Here is a 21,573-nt window from a genome sequence, read left to right on the forward strand (position 1 = left end):
GTGCTCCTTGGCAAGCTCCTTCAGAGCTTTGCCATGTGAATCTACCGCCTTAGTCAAGGTGGCCTGAGTCTCCAAAATCTTCTCCTGGTTGGCCAGGAGCTTCTACAATGTAGCCTCAATAGATGGAGGAATCTGAACAGTGACTGGTGCTGACTGGGCCTCAACTGAAGTAGCCAAAGTGGACAACCTGGATGTCGCAGCTGACATCCAATTATTCAAACTGGCTAATGACTGACTCAACTGGTGGGCTGTGAACGGATGAGTCTTTGATGATGGGACTGCTGGGTCAGCTGAAGTACTTGGGCCAGCAACAGAAGAAGGACCTGGGGGCAAGGGCTCACTGGTAGTGGTAGCAGGAATGATGGATGGCCCGATAGAAGGCTCCACCGCAACCGGCTCCTCAGACTGGCCAGTTGGGGCAGAGGTGGGTGGTTGGTACTTCTTTGACTTTAGGTTGTCCGAACCCAACTGGCTATACCATGAGTAGGGGGCCACCGGCTTGGTTGTGACATCAAATCGTTTCTTCTTGACCTTCAAATCCCTAAAGTACAGAGACAGGGTGTTGGGGAAAGGGTAGTTTGTGGTCGTCTCCTGTCCTACAGCAGAAATCACCCTCGAGATGATATTACCCACATTGATAGGAAATCCGGCCATGATGGATGCCACAAGAACAGCCCGGGCAAGTGGGACGGTATGATCATGGGTAGAAGGGTCAAGCCTACTACAAACAAAGGTCAACCATCCTTTAGCTTCAAAGTTGAATGTGTTCCTTAAAATCTTCTCTCCCGCTTTCAACCATTTTGGAACAGTGCCTGGGGCTGCCAAGTAGTCGGCCAACCAAGGACGCACTTCCTCACCCATTGCCAGCTTAGCTAAGTACTGCGACTCATCCTCCTCCTTGAACCCCAAGTAGTCATTCAAGGACTTCCCATCAAACACCACCATTTTATCTCTCACCTTCGTCACCTTCGTATCTTTGACTATGTGAGAAACATTGCAGTAAAACTCTTTCACCATATGTTCATTGGCATCAATACATCTTTCCTTGAAGAAGTCCCAGCCATATCTAGTTCGGAACTGCTTTTGCACGTTCGGGTTGAAGGGTAAAAGGTCTTTGTCAATGAATGTTCTCTCCGGGATCAATTTCCTCACGGGCCACCACTCTCTAAATTTGTGGAATGCTATCTCACTAACAAATCTGTCTGCCCAGGCTTCAGGATTTCTGGTTCGTTCAACTCCCCCGACTTGAGGCTCACCTCCCTCACCATATCCTGCACTCTCCCCGGATAATGAAGCTGTGGGGGAGGTGGAGTATTGATCACCACTGCCTGCTACGGACTCATCAAACGAATCCGAGACTACGTTTACTGGTCTTTTAGATGAGAGTGAAGGTGGAGGAGTGTCATGTAATTGCAGTGGGTCAGTTATGTAAATGGGAGCCGACTCTGAGGAGATGCTCTGGGAGGGTGCATACTCACTCCCCGAAGAATGAGAGGCAGCTTTGTCAGCTTCCTTTATCAACTTTCGGGTCTTTTTGATGTTCTCCCTAGCCTGGGGAGTGAGTTTTGCTACTTTCTTTCCTTTACCCCCACGGGAGGCACCACCTCTCCCGGGTTGTTTTACTTGTTTACCTCCTCTTTGTTTAACCATGATTTGCAAAAACACACATCTAACATTGTTAGTTTAAGCACATGCAGTGAAATAGATGAATAACACATGAGGAGGACTCAGTTAATTGCATGAAACAGAAACAGGGCACAACAGAACAAAGGAGCGCGGACCGTGCAAAACAGTCACGCGGTCGCGCTTAGCATATGCCTCCAATAACACCTCTCTGAATCTCCCTAACGCGGTCCGCACTGATATGGACCGCGGCCGCGTTGGGCCAGCGCGGATCGCGCAAAAATGCGACGCGGCCGCACTAGTAAAAGGTTAAGCTCACAGAAAAACCTACGCGGACCGCGCAAAAATGTCACGCGTCCGTGTTCAACTATGGTCAGGGATTGAGTTAGGGTTTGACAATTTTGTCCATTTTTGTTCAACATTTTGGGTCCTTGTCCCTACTCAATTATCCATATAGAAAGTCATGCTCAACAGTCAAAACTAACAAGAAAACTACCCTAATCATTAACCTAAGAAAAATAGGAAGAAAGAAGAAGCTATGCTAACTGGTAAGCAAACAAAAAGTAAAAAAATAAAAACTAATTAATAAAATTTGTAAGAAATGTTACCAGGAATTATGAAGAATGAAGACACTGATGCAAACACACACGTATTGATCACAGTGATGAGCAGTACAAAAGGGCTCAGGATGTCAAAGTGCGAAAAGGGTAAAGTGAGGCCTTGGGTCTCTATTTATAGAAAACAGTGGGGCCCCCTAACTTACCTACCAGTGCGGTCGCGCAAAAGTGGCCGCGGACCGCGCTGTGTTTGTATCCATCTGCAATGAATCAAGCTGCCCACGCGGACCGCACTGTTATGCGACGCGGCCGCGTGGGAAACTTCAGAGAGCCTGAGATATTGGTCCTGCTAGCGCGGACCGCAGAAAAGTGCTACGCGGCCGCGCTGGTAACTTCAGAGACTTAGATACCTTTGCACATGCCAGCGCGGACCGCACTGATATGTAGCGCGGCCGCGTTGGCAAACTTCAGAGACCTATTATTTTGTACTTTTGTTTTGCACTGCTTCAACATTATCCCTGCAACATCTCACAAACCATTAGCTCAAAAAATCCTAGTCTACAAAGAAAATCAAAGAAATAGAAAAAGACATGGGTTGCCTCCCAAGAAGCGCTGATTTAACGTCGCAGCACGACACATGTTACCATCATATCACTTCAAATGAATGTGTGCCACCACGTGGCTGTCATCAAACTTCCCCAAATAATGCTTCACACGATGCCCATTGACCCGGAATACTTCACCATTCTTGTTTTTGAGATCAAGAGCACCAAAAGGAGTCACAAATACCACTTCAAAAGGACCACTCCACTTAGACTTGAGCTTCCCCGGAAATAACCTCAACCGGGAGTTGAAAAGAAGAACCATATCACCCACCTTGAACTCCTTACCCCGAGCATATTTGTCGTGAAGGTACTTCATCTTGTCCTTATACAAGGACGAGCTGGAGTAGGCATGAAATCTAAACTCATCAAGTTCATTCAATTGCTCCACACGGAGATTGGCTGCAACATCCCATTCCAAGTTCAACTTTCTCAACGCCCACATAGCCTTGTGTTCTAGTTCCACCGGAAGATGGCAGGCCTTACCAAATACCAACCGATACGGAGACATACCAATTGGAGTCTTGTAAGCCGTCCGATAAGCCCAAAGAGCATCATCCAATTTCTTCGACCAATCGCTCCTATTAGCATTCACCATTTTGGACAAAATACTCTTTATTTCCCGATTTGAGACTTCCACTTGACCGCTAGCTTGTGGATGATAGGGGGTGGTCACTTTGTGGTTAACTCCATACTTAGCAAGCAATGAGTCGAAAGCCTTGTTGCAAAAATGGGACCCCCCATCACTAATAATGGCCCGAGGAGTACCAAACCTCGTGAAGATACTCTTTTTCAAGAATGCTACAACACTTCGGGCTTCATTGTTGGGCAAAGCAACGGCTTCCACCCACTTTGAGACATAATCCACCACCACAAGAATATAAGTGTTACCACAAGAGCTCACGAACGGACCCATGAAATCGATGCCCCAAACATAAAAAATATCCACCTCAAGAATTGTATTGAGGGGCATCTCATCCTTCTTTGAAATACCGCCGGCTCTTTGACATGCATCACATCTCTTCACCAAGTCACTAGCATCCTTGAACAATGTCGGCCAATAGAATCCGCAACTCAAAACTTTTGAGGCCGTCCTCACCCCCCCATGATGGCCACCGTATGGAGAAGAGTGACAAGCCTCTAATATGTTCATTTGTTCACATTCTGGTACACATCTTCTTATCACCCCATCCGTGCAAATTTTAAACAGATATGGATCATCCCAATAGAAATCCAAGCTATCCCGCTTGAGTTTCTTCCTTTGGTTGGAAGAGAGCTCACACGGGACATTAGCAGTCACAATGAAGTTGGCGATGTCCGCGAACCATGGCATATCACACATAGAAACGGAAAGAAGCTGCTCGTCGAGGAACCTATCATTAATCTCAATACCATCACATGGTCTCCCCTCTTCCTCTAACCGGGACAAATGGTCCACAACTTGATTCTCGCTTCCCTTTCTATCCACAATCTCTAAGTCAAATTCCTGAAGGAGTAGCACCCACCTCATCAGTCTTGCTTTTGAATCCTTCTTAGTCATCAAATACCGGAGGGCTGCATGGTCCGTGTGTATGATCACCTTTGCCCCCATAAGATAAGGGCGAAATTTCTCCATCGCGAACACAATAGCCAATTGCTCTTTTTCCGTCATTGTGTAGTTTCTTTGGGCCTCATTCATCGTCTTGCTAGCATAATACACAGGATGGAACATTTTATTGATCCTTTGGTCTAGCACCGCACCTACCGCCACATCACTCGCATCGCACATAAGTTCAAAAGGCAAATCCCAATTAGGTGCGGTGATGATAGGAGTAGTGGTCAACTTGTGTTTCAATAGCTCAAAAGACTCCATGCACTTCTCATCAAAGATAAACTTGACATCCTTCTCTAAGAATTTGCAAAGCGGGTTCACAATTTTTGAAAAATCTTTAATGAAACGCCGGTAGAACCCAGCATGACCAAGAAAACTCCTCACCCCTTTGACAGAAGTAGGGGGAGGGAGCCTTGAGATAACCTCGATTATTGCCTTATCAACTTCAATTCCTTGCCTAGAGATTTTGTGACCCAATACAATACTCTCTTGCACCATAAAGTGACATTTCTCCCAATTGAGCACAAGGTTGGTCGCTTCACATCTTTCCAACACCCTATCCAAGTTCACCAAACATTCATCAAATGAATCCCCCCACCACGCTGAAGTCATCCATGAAGACCTCCAAAATATCCTCCACCATATCGGTGAAAATTGACATCATACATCTTTGGAAGGTCGCCGGGGCATTACATAGTCCAAATGGTATTCTCGAGAAAGCGAACGTGCCATAAGGACATGTAAAGGTAGTCTTCTCCTGATCCTCCGGGGCAATGAGAATTTGATTATACCCTGAGTAGCCATGTAGAAAACAATAAAAGGCCCGGCCCGCAAGACGATCGAGCATTTGGTCCAAGAATGGTAGTGGGAAATGATCTTTTCTTGTCGCCTTATTCAACTTTCTATATTCCATACACACTCTCCAACCCGTAACTGTCCGAGTAGGAATCAACTTATTGTTGGAATTGGTCACTACCGTCATTCCACCCTTCTTTGGCACATATTGGACCGGAGAGGTCCATGAACTATCCGAGATCGGGTAAACCACCCCAGCGTCTAACCACTTGATAACCTCCTTCTTTACCACTTCTTGCATCGCTTCATTTAATCTTCTTTGATGTTCAAGAGAGGGCCTTGCATCCTCCTCCAAAATGATCTTGTGCATGCAAAATGCGGGGCTTATCCCCCGAATATCGGCCAATGTCCATCCAATCGCCTTTTTGCGCTTTTGAAGAACCGCCAAAGTGGCGTCAACCTGCATGTTAGTTAGGCAAGAAGAAAGAATAACAGGTAAAGTAGAATTTGAACCCAAAAACCCATACCTGAGGTATGGAGGAAGTGGCTTCAACTCCAACACCGGTGGCTCCTCAATTGATGGCTTGGTTGGTGGAGTTTTGTGATTCTCAAGATCCAAGGATAGCTTCCTAGGCTCATAAGAATATGAACCCATACCATGCAATGCATTCACGCACTCCACCCTACCGGCATCATCATTGACATCCATGTTAAGAAGCACGGCTTCAAGAGGATCTTCAACATTAATCAAGGCACTTGTGTCATCCACTATCACCGCTGTGACAATGTCTACAAATGAACACACCTCCGTGCTATTGGGTTGTCTCATTGATTTGCACACATGAAATACCACCTTCTCATCACCCACACGAAATGTTAACTCCCCTGCTTCCACATCAACCAATGCCTTCCCCGTAGCTAGGAAAGGTCTTCCAAGAATAATAGGCACTTCGAAATCCACTTCACAATCCAATATGACAAAGTCGGCCGGCAATATGAATTTGTCCACCCGGACAAGCACATCGTCAATTATACCTAAAGGCCTCTTCATCGACCGGTCCGCCATTTGAAGTCTCATGGAGGTTGGCCTAGGTTGCCCAATTCCCAAAGTCTTGAAGACTGAGTACGGCATCAAATTAATGCTAGCCCCCAAGTCACATAGGGCCTTAGCAAACTCCGCACTCCCGATAGTGCAAGGAATAGTAAAAGCTCCAGGGTCTTCTAGTTTCGGGGCCATAGAATGCACAATCGCACTAACTTGGTGCGTCATCTTTATTGTTTCACACTCCATAGAACTCTTCTTGGTGACTAAATCCTTCATAAATTTTTCGTACCCAGGCATTTGTTCGAGTGCCTCCACTAAAGGAACATTGATCATGAAGCTCTTCATCATGTCTATGAATTTCTTGAACTGATTGTCATTCTTTTGCTTTGCTAACCGCTGAGGATATGGTGGAGGTGGTCTAGGCACGGGTGCCTTAGCCTTGGGCACCGCCGGCTCGGGTATATCAATAATGTGTTCCCTAGACGAGTTCACGGCATCTTGAGTCTCTACCCCGGCCTCATCATCAATATCAATCCGCACATCATTTGTTACTATTGGTTCAACCACATTGTCAACATTCAAAGGCACATCATCATCATGCGACTCAACTTTATCATTCACAACCCAATTCTCATCCGAGACATGCACATCACCGCCTCTTCCACTCCTAGTTGTAACTGCCATCACATGATTGTTACCCCCCTTTGGGTTCACTACCGTGTCACTTGGTAGCGCATCTTTAGGTCGGGTATTTAAAGCTTGAGAAATTTGTCCTATTTGCACCTCTAGGTTCCGGATGGATGTGTTATGTGAAGCCAATTGTGCGTCAGAATCTTGGTTCTTTTTCATCATCTGCTCGAACATCATCTCTATCCGTCCCATATCACTCCCGGAAGAACTAGGCCCTTGCGACTGAAAGGGGGGTGGATTGTTTGGTTGTTGGAATATGGGGGGCCTTTGAAAGCCTTGCCCCTACCACCATTATTCCACCCTCCTTGATTGCTATTGTTGTTGCTCCAATTGTTGTTGTTCCCGTTCCAATTGCCTTGGTTGTTACCTTGATTACCCCAATTGTTGTTCTGATTGTTATTGTTCCAATTGTTACCACCTTGTTGTTGATTATTGTTATTCCAATTGCCGCCTCCTTGTTGATTGCCCCAATTGCCTTGGGGGCGCCATTGTTGATTCCCTTGATTTCCTCTATTTCCTTGGTAGTTATTGACATATTGGCATTCCTCACTTTGATCATCATAACACTCGTTCGAATAACCACCACCATCATTGTTGTTGTCAAACTGCTCACAATTACCTTGTTGTTGTTGTTGCCCCCTTTGCCTCCTTTTCAACATAGACACATTCTCCATTGCATTGACTTGGCGCGGGCTTTGAACTTGTTGCAATTGCGCCTTCGCCAATTGATTCATTATTGTTGTAAGTTCGGCAATAGCTTGGCCGTGGTCATTTAACTCCTTGTGCAAATGGATGACCGTGGGGTCACCTTGAGGTACATTCTCTCGGCTTTTCCATGACGAAGAGATGTCGGCCATTTCATCAAGTACATCACATGCCTCTTGGTAAGAAAGTTTCATAAAGTTCCCACCGGCCAATTGGTTCACAATGCACTGATTCGTGGTGTTAATGCCCCTATAAAAAGTCTGCTGGATCATCGCCTCAGTCATGTCGTTGTTAGGGCACTCCTTCACCATTGTTCTATATCGTTCCCAGATCTCGTGCAATGGTTCCGTTGGCATTTTCTTGAAAGCTAGAATTTCGTCCCGAAGAGCTGCCATATGACTTGGAGAAAAGAAGTTGGCAATGAATTTGTCCGCCAATTCATCCCATGTGGTGATAGAATGATTTGGTAGCCTTTCTAACCAGTCCAACGCTTTGCCCCGAAGAGAAAACGGGAAAAGCCTCAATCTCAACGCATCCTCTGACACGTTTGTTTGTTTGCTGCCCCAGCAAGTATCTGCGAACCCCTTCAAGTGCTTGTATGCATTTTGGTCGGAGGCGCCGGTAAAATATCCCCTTTGCTCGAGCAAGGTCAACATGACATTTGTGATTTGGAAGTTCCCCGCCCGGATTCGGGGAGGAAAAATGGCACTCGCGTACCCTTGATTTGGAAGAACTCTTGGGACTGCTCTTGGCGGTGGCGGAGGAGTCTGGAATAGGATTGTTGTCATTTGCGTTGGCCGGACGGCCTCTTCGTGGAACTTGAGGTGGTATAACCTCCTCGGGTTCAAGATCATCTATCTCGTCCCCCGCATTCACGTTGCCAAGAGGGTCGTTTGCATTGAGAGCCATAGTACCTGATTGATCGACACAAACAGAATTAGTAAACAAGAAGGAAAGAGAAGCAAAGCACAAAGCTAACTAAACAGATAGTCAACACCGTAAGCTCCCCGGCAACGGCGCCAAAAAGTTGATCGCGGCCGTCTCAACACTACACAATGGTAGGAAGAGTGGGTAGCAATAACTAATACCCGAATAGTGGATCGGGGTCGAATTCCACAGGGAGCTAGTAAAGGAGTTAGAATATCTGTCTAGCCTAGAATTGCGTTTGTACTTCTAATTGCACTCCTAACATTTTTGGGGGTTTTTATATTTAAAACTACTATTGTAATCTAAGGATTAAAGCTAAATTATGCTAAGGAAATATTGCTAAGTTGTGCTTAATATAGGAAAAAGGCACTAGGGTCGTGACACTGCCTAGGTGGCTAGCTAATGGGTAGAAGCTACTAAGGGGAGATTGATAAATCTGGGTTTATTGCTATAACCGTTGCACCATTGCACTCATTCTCACACCTCTCGGTAGAGAGAACGATTTTGCCCAATTGACTCTCTCGAGACCAATTAGGTAGGCCAATTAGACCGAGCAACTAGGGCTCAAGTAGAGTAGTTACTCTTTCGAGGTTTAACCCGTTAATTGGGACTACCATTCTCATGGGTCCATCCCAATTCCTTGTTGGGTCAACTTTTAGGGTCATATGACTCTCTTTCTCAAGAAGAGTTAGATCCACTAAGCTTGAATTCATGTTTGCAACCACAAATTCTAGATTGAAACACAAAATTAACCCAAATAACAAAGACCCGATCTCAATCTCACCCTAGAATGCAACACCCATTATCTACCCACACTAGGGTTGAGCCACAACCCTAGCTAATGGGTTTAGCTAGACATAATTAAAGAAGAAACAGTAGAAATAGATGATGGAAATAACATAATAATTGATTACTAATTAGAAATTATGATATTGAAGAGGAAAATTGCCAAAATAGGCTACAAAGTGCTTCTCACGAGTGCAGCTCTTGTTCAGAATCTAAAACTTGACCTAAAAATGGTAAAAAGATCTATTTATACCGAGCTGGAAATTTCGGACAAAAATACCCTTGCGGGGTCAGCGCGGACCGCGCAGAAATGTAGTGCGGCCGCGTAGGCTCTTTGAACTCTAACATCTCATCCTCTGAAGTTGGGGGCAGCGGACCGCGCAGAAATGTAGCGCGGCCGCGGCGGAGGGTCGGCGCGGACCGCGCAGGAATGGGGCGCGGCCGCGTAGCTTGACTTAGCCAAAATTCCATGTCTCTGAATCTCCTTCACGCGGACCGCACTGATATGTAGCGCGGCCGCGTGAGACTTAAGCCTTCTCTGAACTTCACTTGCGCGGACCGTGCAGAAATAGGGCGCGACCGCGTGGCTTGCACCTCAATTTACCCCTCTCTGAATCTCCTAGCGCAGCCACGTGGCATATCAGTGCGGTCCGCGCTAGGTCTTCCTGTTCCTCACTTCACTTGTTCTTGACACTTGGCAGGTTTCACTCCGTTTTGAGCCGATATTTGACATTTGTCATCTTGTCGCTCAAACCTGTAATCAAGCGCAATTTGTAAGCCTTTTGGAACTATTTTGTGGCAATTTGTAACAAAAGCAATAGCAAGTAAGGGGTATAATCATGGTAAAATCCTAACTTATCAAAAACCCCTCTGAAAATCGCCCAAACCGAGCTCCCCCAACTCTATTTTTGTCAAAAATGGCCAAAACCCCCGTTTTATAGCATTTTACGATTCGGGCGCCAGGCGCTGCCAGTGACGCTGGTTCCAGTAGCCAAAAATAATCCCGGCGCCATGGATGGCGCCCCGCGCTACCCTGGGCGCTTGGGAAATTATTTTTCCCCGACACAAAAATGGGCATAACTCTCTCATACGATGTTCGAATTGGACGATTCTTTTTGCTATGGCTCCGAAATTTCGATACGGATCTAATGCTTCAATCAAAATTAAATTTGGAGTTCATTTGCTTAATATGATACCACTTATTCTTTAAGAAACGACATCGAAACATTCTTGAAATGCCCAAGTTAAACTCCATCAACCATCCAAAATCCACTCGAGGCCCTCGGGACTTCAACCAAATACATCAACAAGTCTTAAAACATCATATGGACTTGCCTAGGGTTTCAAATCATTCCAAGAAATGTTGAAACGTCAATTCACACCTCGATTCGGACTTATGAGTTTCAAACTTTTCAATTTACAAAACTTGTGACGAAACATATCAAATGGATCCGGAATGACTTCAAGTTTGGCACACAAGTCATAAATGACATAATGGAGCTATTTAAAAAAATTCGGAATATCAATCCAAGCCCGGTATTGATAAAGTCAAATCCGTAATCAAACTTTGGAAACATTTAGCCTTTAGATTTCTAGTTTTTTTTTTTAAGTGGCTATAACTTGAGCTAGGGACCTCCAAATTTGATTTCGGGCATACGCCCAAGTCCTAAATCACGATACGGACCTACTTGAACTATCAAACACTTATAGAGGTCCGTTTGCTAAAAATGTTGACCGAAGTCAACTCAATTGAGTTTTAAAGCTCTATTTCACATTTTAATCCATTTTTTTCACATAAAAATGTTCTGAAAAATTATACGGACTACACATGCAAATCGAGGTGAGGTAAAAAAAGGAGGTTTATAGGCCTCGGAACACTGAATTTGTTTCTAAAACAAGTGATGACTTTTTGGGTCATCACAATACCTCAACGCAGCTAATAGGACTAAGAACTTCTAGTCCATATAATGCGTTGGTCTTTTCTTCATTTAATTCATTCTTAAATACTACAAGCACCAAAAAGAAAATTATGTATTGTTCATTGATTTGCAATTTATAATTTATTATTAGTCCCAAGCAAATTTTTTATTTATGACATCTCAAACTTCAATATCCTAGCTCTGTGCTATGTCTAAACTGTCTAAGGAAATATCATTATATATTTTATATTTTCTGTTTAATCTGAAATGAAAGCTAAGTGAATATAAAAATATTAATTTCTATTAATTTATTAGTTATAAATTTAAAAGTCTGTAAGAACTCTATGAATAATAATTAGGGTTACCTTTTAAAATTTTCATTGAATTCTAATTTCAAACAATAAGTTGAAGGGTACGTAGTTCTTACGGCAATAAAATTAAGGAATTTTTACCTCCTATAGCAAAGGTAAACACCTTATTTATTTTTTTAAATATCATTTTAAAAAATTATATTCTATAGATACCTTTTAATGTTTATAGCAAAATATCTAATTTTGGTTACCTCCTACCCCGAAGCCACTAAATACACTATTTTTTTTATTTTTCTCTCTCCTTTTTCAGATTTTTCTCTCACATAATTACCGTATTTCACATAAACATCTCACTCCACGTTCTTTCCCTCTCTACTTTGATACATGCCATTCTCTTCCCCCATTCCCTGAAAATACGATGCTCAATCTCAAATTTCCTCTCACCCACATCACCTGCCATTAGTCACAAATGGTGTTTTTGCCTCTTTCCCTTCTCGTATTTCTATGTGGTTTCATAGCGATAGTGAAGGGATGATAACAATTGGAGTAATATATATTTGGGAAAAATACACATCTTCCTGAATCTGCTTTGTGTTTGATCATATCGCTTCCAACTGGATTGTGATTAAGTATGCTACTGCATCTTACTCTTATTCAGAGATTCACTTCACTTCGCTTCGCTTCCAACTGTAAAACAATTTTTACTCTCGGAATAGATCACTTTCGCAGTAGCATTCTCGGATATTCAGGATTTTTGCTCGACGGCGGTTCGTCGGAAATTAGGGTTTGTTCTTGAACAAAGACGACGGAGTTTGGGGCTGAGCAACTTGATTTTCTGTTAATATATTTCACTGTATTTTCAACGCATCACGCTGTATTTTCATGTATTTTATTGTATTCATTGTCTTTTTTTTCATTGTTATTCAATGTATCTCGCTGTATTCCATGTATTCACTGTCTTTTTTTTTCATTTTATTTCAATGTATCTCACTGTATTCTATGTATTTCATTGTATTCACTCTCTCGCTATATGCCATGAATATATTCATATATTTTTTTTAATTAATATAATTTATATATTCAGATGTATTATATAATTTCTCTGAAAATTGCTATGTTTTTGGGGTATTTTTTCGGTTGAGACTCTTTTTTATAATTGGAAATACAAAATTTGTGTGTTATAATTGAGTTTGTTGAGTTATATTAGGAGTCTATTATGTTAATTGATTCACTTTCCGTTTAAAAACAGTGTAATACCATGTTTCACGCCGTGAGTACAGTCGAATACAATAATCTGTCCAGCTGTAATCCCATGTTTCACGCCATGAATACAGTCGAATACACTCGAATACAACAACTAATTAGCTGGACTTCCCTGATTCACGCCTATTTTTGCTATTGTCTTCATGAATACAATAGCTTAAATACATCTAATACATCTTATAACAACAGAAAACGTATCTACAATCCGTAATATAGCAAATGGTATCTATAGATAGCTAATTACCACTAAAAGATAGTGCTTTATGAAAATTTAAAGATATCTATTTGGTTCAAAGTCCCATAATAGTTTTGAAGTTGGCTAAAAGTAAATGTTTGAAATCGTATTTTCACAGAACTCAGAGTTCTAGTGCAATCATATTATTTAAAACTTACATGTAAATATAATTTTATCCGATATAAACTTATTTGTACTTTAGTTTTCAAACAACATAAAAGTCAACCAATATTTTGAGGATATTTTGGTCATTCAACATTTAGCATTTTAACTATATATATATATATATATATATATATATATATACTAGTATCAGAGTATGCGCTTTGCGTGTGTACCTATGTCATGAGTAAAAAGTTTTAAAAATCACATAAATATTATTAAAAAAAATATCTTGATATTTTAAAAAATTAGATGAAATAAAATAATTTCCTAAGAATAATAAATATTAATTTTAACTAACTCTATTAAAAACAAATTGGGGCGTAGTAGTCTTCATATGCGTTATAGTAATTCGGATACATGAATTTTATTTTTAGCTTCGAAGTCCAGGCAGAGTAAGTATAATATATTAATTTGTATTAACAATGCTTGCAACAACATATATCAGATTGTATTTCATACTATACCATATTTACTAACATATAATCTACGTGCTTTTTGTTAATTTGACTAATCTGTGGACAGATTATCTTTGTGGACTGTACTCACAAGTAAGCAAATATGCATTAATTTGATTTAATCTATGGACATATTATCTTTTCGGATTGTACTCAGAAGTAAGCAAATATGCATTAACGTAAAATCTTTTCGGATTCTGGTAATCGTACTCAAGAAAGTTACATTAATTTAAAAGACTTCGACGAACTCCTTTAAATATCATTTTACTCATACTACCAAGGTAATTACAAGTGCTCCAAACTTCATCTCTCATATATACCTCTAGTAAATCAAGTAAGTCTACCATTTGTTGCTTTCATGTTGTATTAATATGCAATTAGCTCGTTTAGTATATTAATTCTTGTGTTAATTAATTTATTTTTCTGAATGTTAGTTTGTTGTACATACATATATATTTTGACATTAATACATGTAAAACTAAATTCTTGAATTCAGGCGATGGTGATGAATCAAAAAGTTATGCGACAAACTTTGTTGGTTCTATATTTTCTTCTTCTGAGCTATAATGGGGTTCAAGGAGAAACAAAGAGGTATTCGGAACTAGAGGACTTGGAATTGGAAAAACAACTTAAACTTTTGAACAAGCCAGCCGACAAAACAATAGAGGTATACATTTTGGTTGAAAACCATTGTTGTTCTAATTAGTCTCTAATTGTATTTGTGTTCTAAGATAGCCATTTGGTATTCAGAATGCATAGTCTGGAGTCGTCCGGATTTATACCACGTAGGACCCATTAAATGACGAAGTACTCCATACCAAATCTTTTTTATTTTTAATGCTCGAGCCTAAATTAATCATTGGTTAAGGGCGGAGGGATATCAATATCCCCGCATACATCTTTGGTGGTGAACAAATCATCCATCTTTGACCACGAAGATTTAAAAACATCAAACTAAACTTTCATAGATAGACTTCATTTTTTTCCTATTTGAAAATCTATGTTGTATTAAAAATCAAGAACCTTCTATATCACAGTACTTTTTATGTGTTTATATTAATTTCGTCATTTTAATAAAGCCAAAACATTTAGTTTAATAAAAGTCTTTTTTGGCCGTTGAAACTCAAATTAAATATGGATAAAATGATAAATTATTATTCTAGTTTTTATGTATTCAAAAGTTAAAAATCAGACAGCAAGATATTCAATCACTATATTAGAGATTATTTATTTTATGATTTTTTGGCATGCAGACTACATATGGGGATTTATACGATTGTGTGAATTTTTACAAGCAACCTGCATTTGATCATCCATTGCTGCGGAATCATCGTTTTCATCCTGAGGTATGTCTCTAATCTCCATTTACCATGGACTTCTTTTATAAAAATATAAAATTGTGACATACAATCTTCTTGATTTTGGATGGACAGATGAAACCTACTTTACACAGGTTAAAGCAGAGTTCAGGTACCTCTACAACTAGAGGTTTATCAACAATATGGCTAAACGGTGAAGGTTGTCCTGTTGGAACAGTTCCTATTAAAAGGATTAGCAAAGAAGATCTTATTAGACAAAGACATATTCCACCACCAGAAGATATAACATTTGATGTCCAATTGGCTGTTGTAAGATAATTTTATACTAATTAATAGCTTTAGCTTGAATAATTCACGTTCCAACAATATAATCTAAGCTATAACTTTATTTATAGATATAACAGTATTAAAGTTTATCAAATTATAGTTAGACTTACAAAAAAGTCATGCATTAAGAGATTAAATATGTTTACTTCTCAAGTATCGCGACTAATCTCATATATATACATATGTTTTCTTGCTTGTTCACAGGCTAACAATAGTGAGCCAAAAAGAAAATTCAAATCTTCTCAAGGATACAAGGTATACATGTGGAGGAATAGAGTTGATATGTAGAATTTCTTTTTTTTTTTTTTTTTTTTTTTTTTGAGCTAAGCTTACTTGATATTCCCTATGTTTATTCGCACTTGTCCATAATAGATTTTGCACTACCTTTAAGAAATAATAAATGAATTACATATTTGGTCATATACTTATAATAATGACAATATTTCAAAAAATCTTGAAAATAATTTAGAAATAAGTAGTTAATTATGAGGGTAATATATGAAAAATAATTTATATTTCTCTTGATTTGCTAAATATAAAAATACAATTAAAATATATTCTTAATATTTGAACAAATATAAAAGAGAAAATATATAAATACATATCATTTTTGGCTTTAATATATATGAAAATAGTTAAACATATGGGCTTAGCAATGGGGTCAGTTCGGTTTGTGGCTCATTACAAACTTGTGTTTCGTTTTATGATCCTACCTTTTTTTTACACACAGGAAATTACTTTTACACATAAAAGATATGTCTTTTACACATAAAAGATCTAACAAGGTCATTTTCTCAATTTTAAAATTATAAAAATGAATGAGGTACAAATAGCACCTTTAGTAATGTACGTGAGTGGCTTCTCTTTGTTAGCTTGCCTTCACTTGTCTTAGAGTAGGCACAGATTACGTCTTACTCGAGCACTCTTTTAATATCTCACTTTTTCCTTGGCCTCTCATTGTTCGCTGTAAAAGAAAAATTAAGATATCAAGCAAATAGGAACATGCTAAATTTGGATGCATTTAATTTTACCATGAATTAATTACTATATTCAGGTTGCAATAGCTCGAACTCAAAATGATCCAAATAATAAGTTTGCGGGAGCAACAATAGCAACTAGTTTATGGAATCCTCACGTTGAAGGTCAGCAACATAGTGCAAGTCGATTGAAAATACAAAAAGGATCAGATATTGTACAAGTTGGATGGAGAGTAAGTTCAATACTTATACTATAATTTTTTTTTCGATTTGACATCATTATTTCTTTTTAAGTGATTTATTCTTTTGAGTAGGGTAGGTTTATTTTTTGAGCAAACAGGATATATATAAAGGAAAAGACGATGTGATAAGTTTTGAATATATGCTATATATTATACTCTAGATGCAAGTTTAAATTGTTATAAGTAAGCTTCCATTCAATTACAATGATAACACTATTTCATGCTATAGGTGGACCCAGTGCTCTACGGGGATACTAAAACTAGGCTCTTTATACATTTTCAGGTAAGTTGAATATCTAATTATACTCCTATGATTTTATTATCAATTACATAAAATTTGGTTTATCTATGTACCTTAATTTTCATAACTTATGTAAGATATGTTTTTTATAAATAGGCTGGTAAAATACATTGCTTCAATATACTATGCCCTGGCTTTGTATTGGTGAACACTAAGATACCTATTGATATGGTATACGATACTATTTCACAAATTGGAGAAGCTTCATGGGAGGAAACCATGGCCATCGATCGGGTACACTTTATCTTTCTTTTATTAATTTTCATAAAATCTATTAGTGTATACTCAAAAATACTAACCTAGACACTTGTTTATTAAAAATAAAAGGATTTAGTCAACGGGAATTGGTGGCTCTTGCTTGAAGAGGACTATAAGCAAATTGGATTTTGGCCTCAAAGGATCTTCACTGAATTAAAAAGTTTTGCTACAAATGTTGAGTGGGGAGGAGTGGCATATAGTCCATCAGGTGTGCCTGGACCCCCAATGGGCTCCGGACTTTTTCCCATTGGAAACACAGGTCATGAAGCTTATTGTAGAAAGATTACAATTCTAAATGATAAAGGTAAGACCATAGATGAAGATAAAACTACCGCATATGCAGACAATCCTAATTTATACAGGGTTGTTGATATACCTCATTGGCAAGCTGCAAAGCATCAACATTTCGTACTTTATGGGGGGCCTGGTGAGACAAAACAAGTCTAGATTTTCTAGTTGTACCAGAAATGAAAGCCCGTGCTATGCACATGTGTCTAATATTTGATTAAACAATTCACTCATGCAGACAACAACCTTCAAATTTATAGGATGGATAAGCAGTAAGGTGTGATAATTTATATCCAATACTTGTTTAATTATATTTTGCAGCATTTTTTATTATTTTGCAAAAATTAATCTAAAAAATGAATATGTGATTCAAACCATAATCTTTTATGTAAAATGTTAGTAACAACCAAGATGAGTAGCATTGTACATAATAAGATTCGAGGAAAATCAACAACTTGCAATCACAATATAAGCATACTAGAAATACTATTTCAAAGAAAATGGACCAGAATAATCAATCCAAGAAATCTAGGATGAAGTACAGTTGCATAAAGATGATTCAGTCTCCTATAGAACTGTAATTAAAAGAAGGTATAAAAAAAAGAATGGGTTGATAAATATAAAAGATGTAGGATGGGGTTGTTAGAACATGCGCAGCGGAAGCAAACATACAAACCAGGCATCAAATACATATAAACTAGACAACGCAATAATCACAAGATTAGAAGCACTAACCTCTTGAAATAGTTGCACAAATCTTCCAAACAGCAAGAATCCAGGGCTGCAGTCTTCTGTTAGATGCCTAGTAAAACCTTGGACGATTTTGCTTTTGGGTGGGCAAGAACAATATAACTCTAAAAGTGAGTTATTGGGTGAAATTAGTCTTCCTTTAATAGAGTTATTTTGGCTGAAAATACTCCTCCAAAAACGTGTAGGATTCTGCCTTTTTTAAGTAGAATCCTACTCCAACTCTACTAGATGACTTTTCTCCCAAGTCACTTTTTACTCAAGTCTTGTCCAGGTTTTTACTAGGTATAGCAGGGACCACAGAACTAATAAGAGGCTACTAATTATAGCATTAATTCAAAATTAGCATGAATTAATTCTTACTATAATTAATTGTAATTTATTCCACTAAAAAACTGCAATTGAACTCCTCAATATGAATTCTGAAAATTCAATAACACTTATTTTAACTCCCCTTCAAACTCAAAACCGAGTCATGGATTCTATCAACTAATTATTATTCACAAATGTTGTTCGTTATTGTCCAATCTATTAGGCATACACTAACTCTGAATAGAGTCGTATCTTTTGATAAATCAAAACAATAAACAAATTACATTTATCATAATAATTATATCAAGATTAGGAGTATAAGCTCATTTAATGAATTAGAGAAAATATTTTATATATTCAGTACAAAAACATCTTTTCTCTACTTGGTCCGTTCAATATACACTGAGTATACTAGCACAAGAAGTTGGAGTAAAACAACTCCCATAATCAAGACAAATTGTACTATAATATTGTGCTACAATCATCAATATATTTTGTCCAACAATATCATTGATTATGAACATAGTTTATTAATTATGAGAACCAACAATTTAATCTTCCGTGCATGAGCTAAGACTCCATCACTAAATTGTCTACTACATAACTAAAAGGACACACATGTAACAAATGATCTATTTAAAATAGTACTTTATTGAATTGAATAAATTAAATAAATAATTATTCCATAAAGAATAAAATACTATGTCTAAACCGCATGGCTAATAGTATATCCCAACAATTTCCCACTTAGACTCATAACCATGCATCTACTACTCTAACACCCATTTCTTCTACATGCTTGTCAAAAATCTTCTGTGTCAAGCTCTTTGTAAACGGGTCTGTCAAATTGTCCTCTGACGCAATCTTCAACACTCTTGCATCACCTCTCTAGTTATGTCCTGAATTAAGTGATATTTACGCTCAATATGCTTACTCCTTTTATGGCTTCTTGGTTCCTTCGAGTTTGCAACTGCACCACTATGGTCACAATAAAGTACAATCGGTGCTTGAACCGAAGGAACCACATTAAGCTCTTTCAGAAAGTTCCTGAGCCAAACATCCTCTTTAGCTGCCTCAGATGCAGCCACATAGTCGGCTTCCATGGTGGAATCAGCAACATGATTGCTTGATACTCCTCCAACTTATGGCTCCACCTCCTAAGCTAAAAACATATCCTGAGGTAGATTTTCTAGAGTCTCTATCTAACTGGAAATCTGAATCTGTATAGCCAATGGGTGCAAGATCACCTGAGTGATACACCAACATATAATCCCTAGTCCTTTTCAAGTACTTGATTATATGCTTAACAGCAGTCCAGTGTTCTCGACCAAGGTTAGACTGAAATCTACTAACCATACCAACAGCAAAGCAGATGTCTGGTCTAGTACATAGCATAACATACATAAGACTCCCTACAGTAGAAGCATAAGAGACCACTTTCATCTTTTCTATCTCATCAGTCGTTTTTGGGTACTGATCTTTCGACAGAAAGATTCCATGTCTAAAAGGTAGAAACCCTTTCTTAGAAGCTTGCATGCTAAACGTGGTGAGAATAGTATCAATATAAAGTGCTTGGGACAAGCCTAATATCCTTTGCTTGTGATCTCGCATAAGCTTGATCCCAAGGATATGTGCTGCATGTCCCAAGTCTTTCATATCGAAACGTGAGGACAACCATTTCTTTACTGAATTCAACATGCTCACATTATTTCCTATGAGCAAAATATCATCTACGTAGAAACCAAAAATATAACTTTATCTCCATTCCACTACTTATTGACACAAGACTTATTTTCGTATTGATCAAAACCGAAGGTTTTAATCGATGCAGCAAAACAAGTGTTCCATGCCCTAGAAGCTTGTTTCAATCCATAAATGGATTTCTTTAATGTACACAATATGTGCTCATTGCCACTTTTTGTGAAACCAACTGGTTGTGCCATATAGATGCACTCATCAAGACTTCCATTAAGAAAAGCGGTCTTGACATCCATTTTCCAGATCTCATAATCGTAATGAGAAACAATGGATAAGAGAATCCTAATAGATTTAAGCACGGCTACAAGCGAAAAGGTTTCCTCATAATCGATCCCTTCCTTTTTAGTAAACCCTTTTGCAATAAGCCTAGCTTTAAAAGTTTGCACTTTTCCATCCACTCCTCTCTTTTTCTTATAGATCCATCTACAACCTATGGGTTTGACTCCAGTAGGTGGTTCTACAAGATCCTAGACTTGATTGGAGTACATGGACTCCATTTTAGATTTCATAGCATCAACCCGTTTATCAGCATCTGTATCCTATAGTGATTCTATCATGAGATTCTCACAAGAGCGCAAACCGGAGATGTTTTCTAATAATTCTCCCACTACGACTAGTCACTACAGGTAGAGGCTGATTTTGTTGTTGAATCACAATATCATTTTCTGGAATTGAAGCCTCAATGTTATCCTCCACACCTTGCAGTGCTGGGATATCATTAACTTCCTCCTGGAGTGCAGACTGCATAACAATTTCAAGTTGTTCAACAATCTGAGGTTGCTCAACATTACTCCCACTACTTTGGAGTAGTGAGATGTTAGGCAATTGCTCTTGTGCAATCTGCTGCCTATTGACATTCTCCCACTATAATAATGCAGTGGTATGTCAATACTGGCTTCCGGGATACGTTCTAGAGATGAGTCTTTAGTTACTCCATTATTTAATTCCTGTAAAACTAGTTTACTTCTAGGAATATGGTTCGTTAAATAGTCCTCTTCTAAAAATCTGGCATTTGTCGTAACAATTACCTTCTTTTCTTTGGGACAATAAAACAAACCGCCTTTAGTTCCTTTTGGTTATCCAATAAAAATGCACACTTCTGTCCTTGATTCCAATTTATCCGCTTTCCCTTTCAGCACATGTGCTGGACAACCCCAAACCCAAATGTGGCGTAAACTTGGCTTGCGCCCAGCCCACAATTCTACTGGAGTTGAAGGTACTGACTTTGAAGGAACCAAATTTAAAATGTAATTTGTTGTATCTAAAGTATATCCCCAAAAGGAAGAAGGCAAATCGGAATAACTTAACACTGATCAAACCATTTCCATAAGGGTCCTATTTCTTCTTTCTGCCACACCATTTTGTTGTGGTGTTC

At 39.0% G+C, this 21,573-nt stretch overlaps 1 protein-coding gene across 1 annotated transcript; it reads left to right on the forward strand.

The window, feature by feature from the left end:
* On the forward strand, positions 14,169-17,540 carry LOC109224249. The gene is made up of 8 exons (XM_019388836.1): positions 14,169-14,336; positions 14,923-15,015; positions 15,103-15,297; positions 15,520-15,570; positions 16,370-16,525; positions 16,764-16,817; positions 16,932-17,069; positions 17,163-17,540. The coding sequence occupies exons 1-8, from the start codon at positions 14,169-14,171 to the stop codon at positions 17,538-17,540; spliced, it is 1,233 nt and encodes a 410-aa protein (XP_019244381.1).

Source organism: Nicotiana attenuata, chromosome 3 (assembly GCF_001879085.1).
Source record: "Nicotiana attenuata strain UT chromosome 3, NIATTr2, whole genome shotgun sequence".
Lineage (NCBI taxonomy): Eukaryota > Viridiplantae > Streptophyta > Magnoliopsida > Solanales > Solanaceae > Nicotiana > Nicotiana attenuata.

Bases quoted from the DNA above. Each gene is read 5' to 3' on its own strand.
- LOC109224249 (XM_019388836.1), top strand. From the start codon at position 14,169: ATGGTGATGAATCAAAAAGTTATGCGACAAACTTTGTTGGTTCTATAT. The intron at 15,016-15,102 runs GTATGTCTCTAA...TTGGATGGACAG, and splicing joins ATCATCGTTTTCATCCTGAG to ATGAAACCTACTTTACACAG. The intron at 16,526-16,763 runs GTAAGTTCAATA...TTCATGCTATAG, and splicing joins TTGTACAAGTTGGATGGAGA to GTGGACCCAGTGCTCTACGG.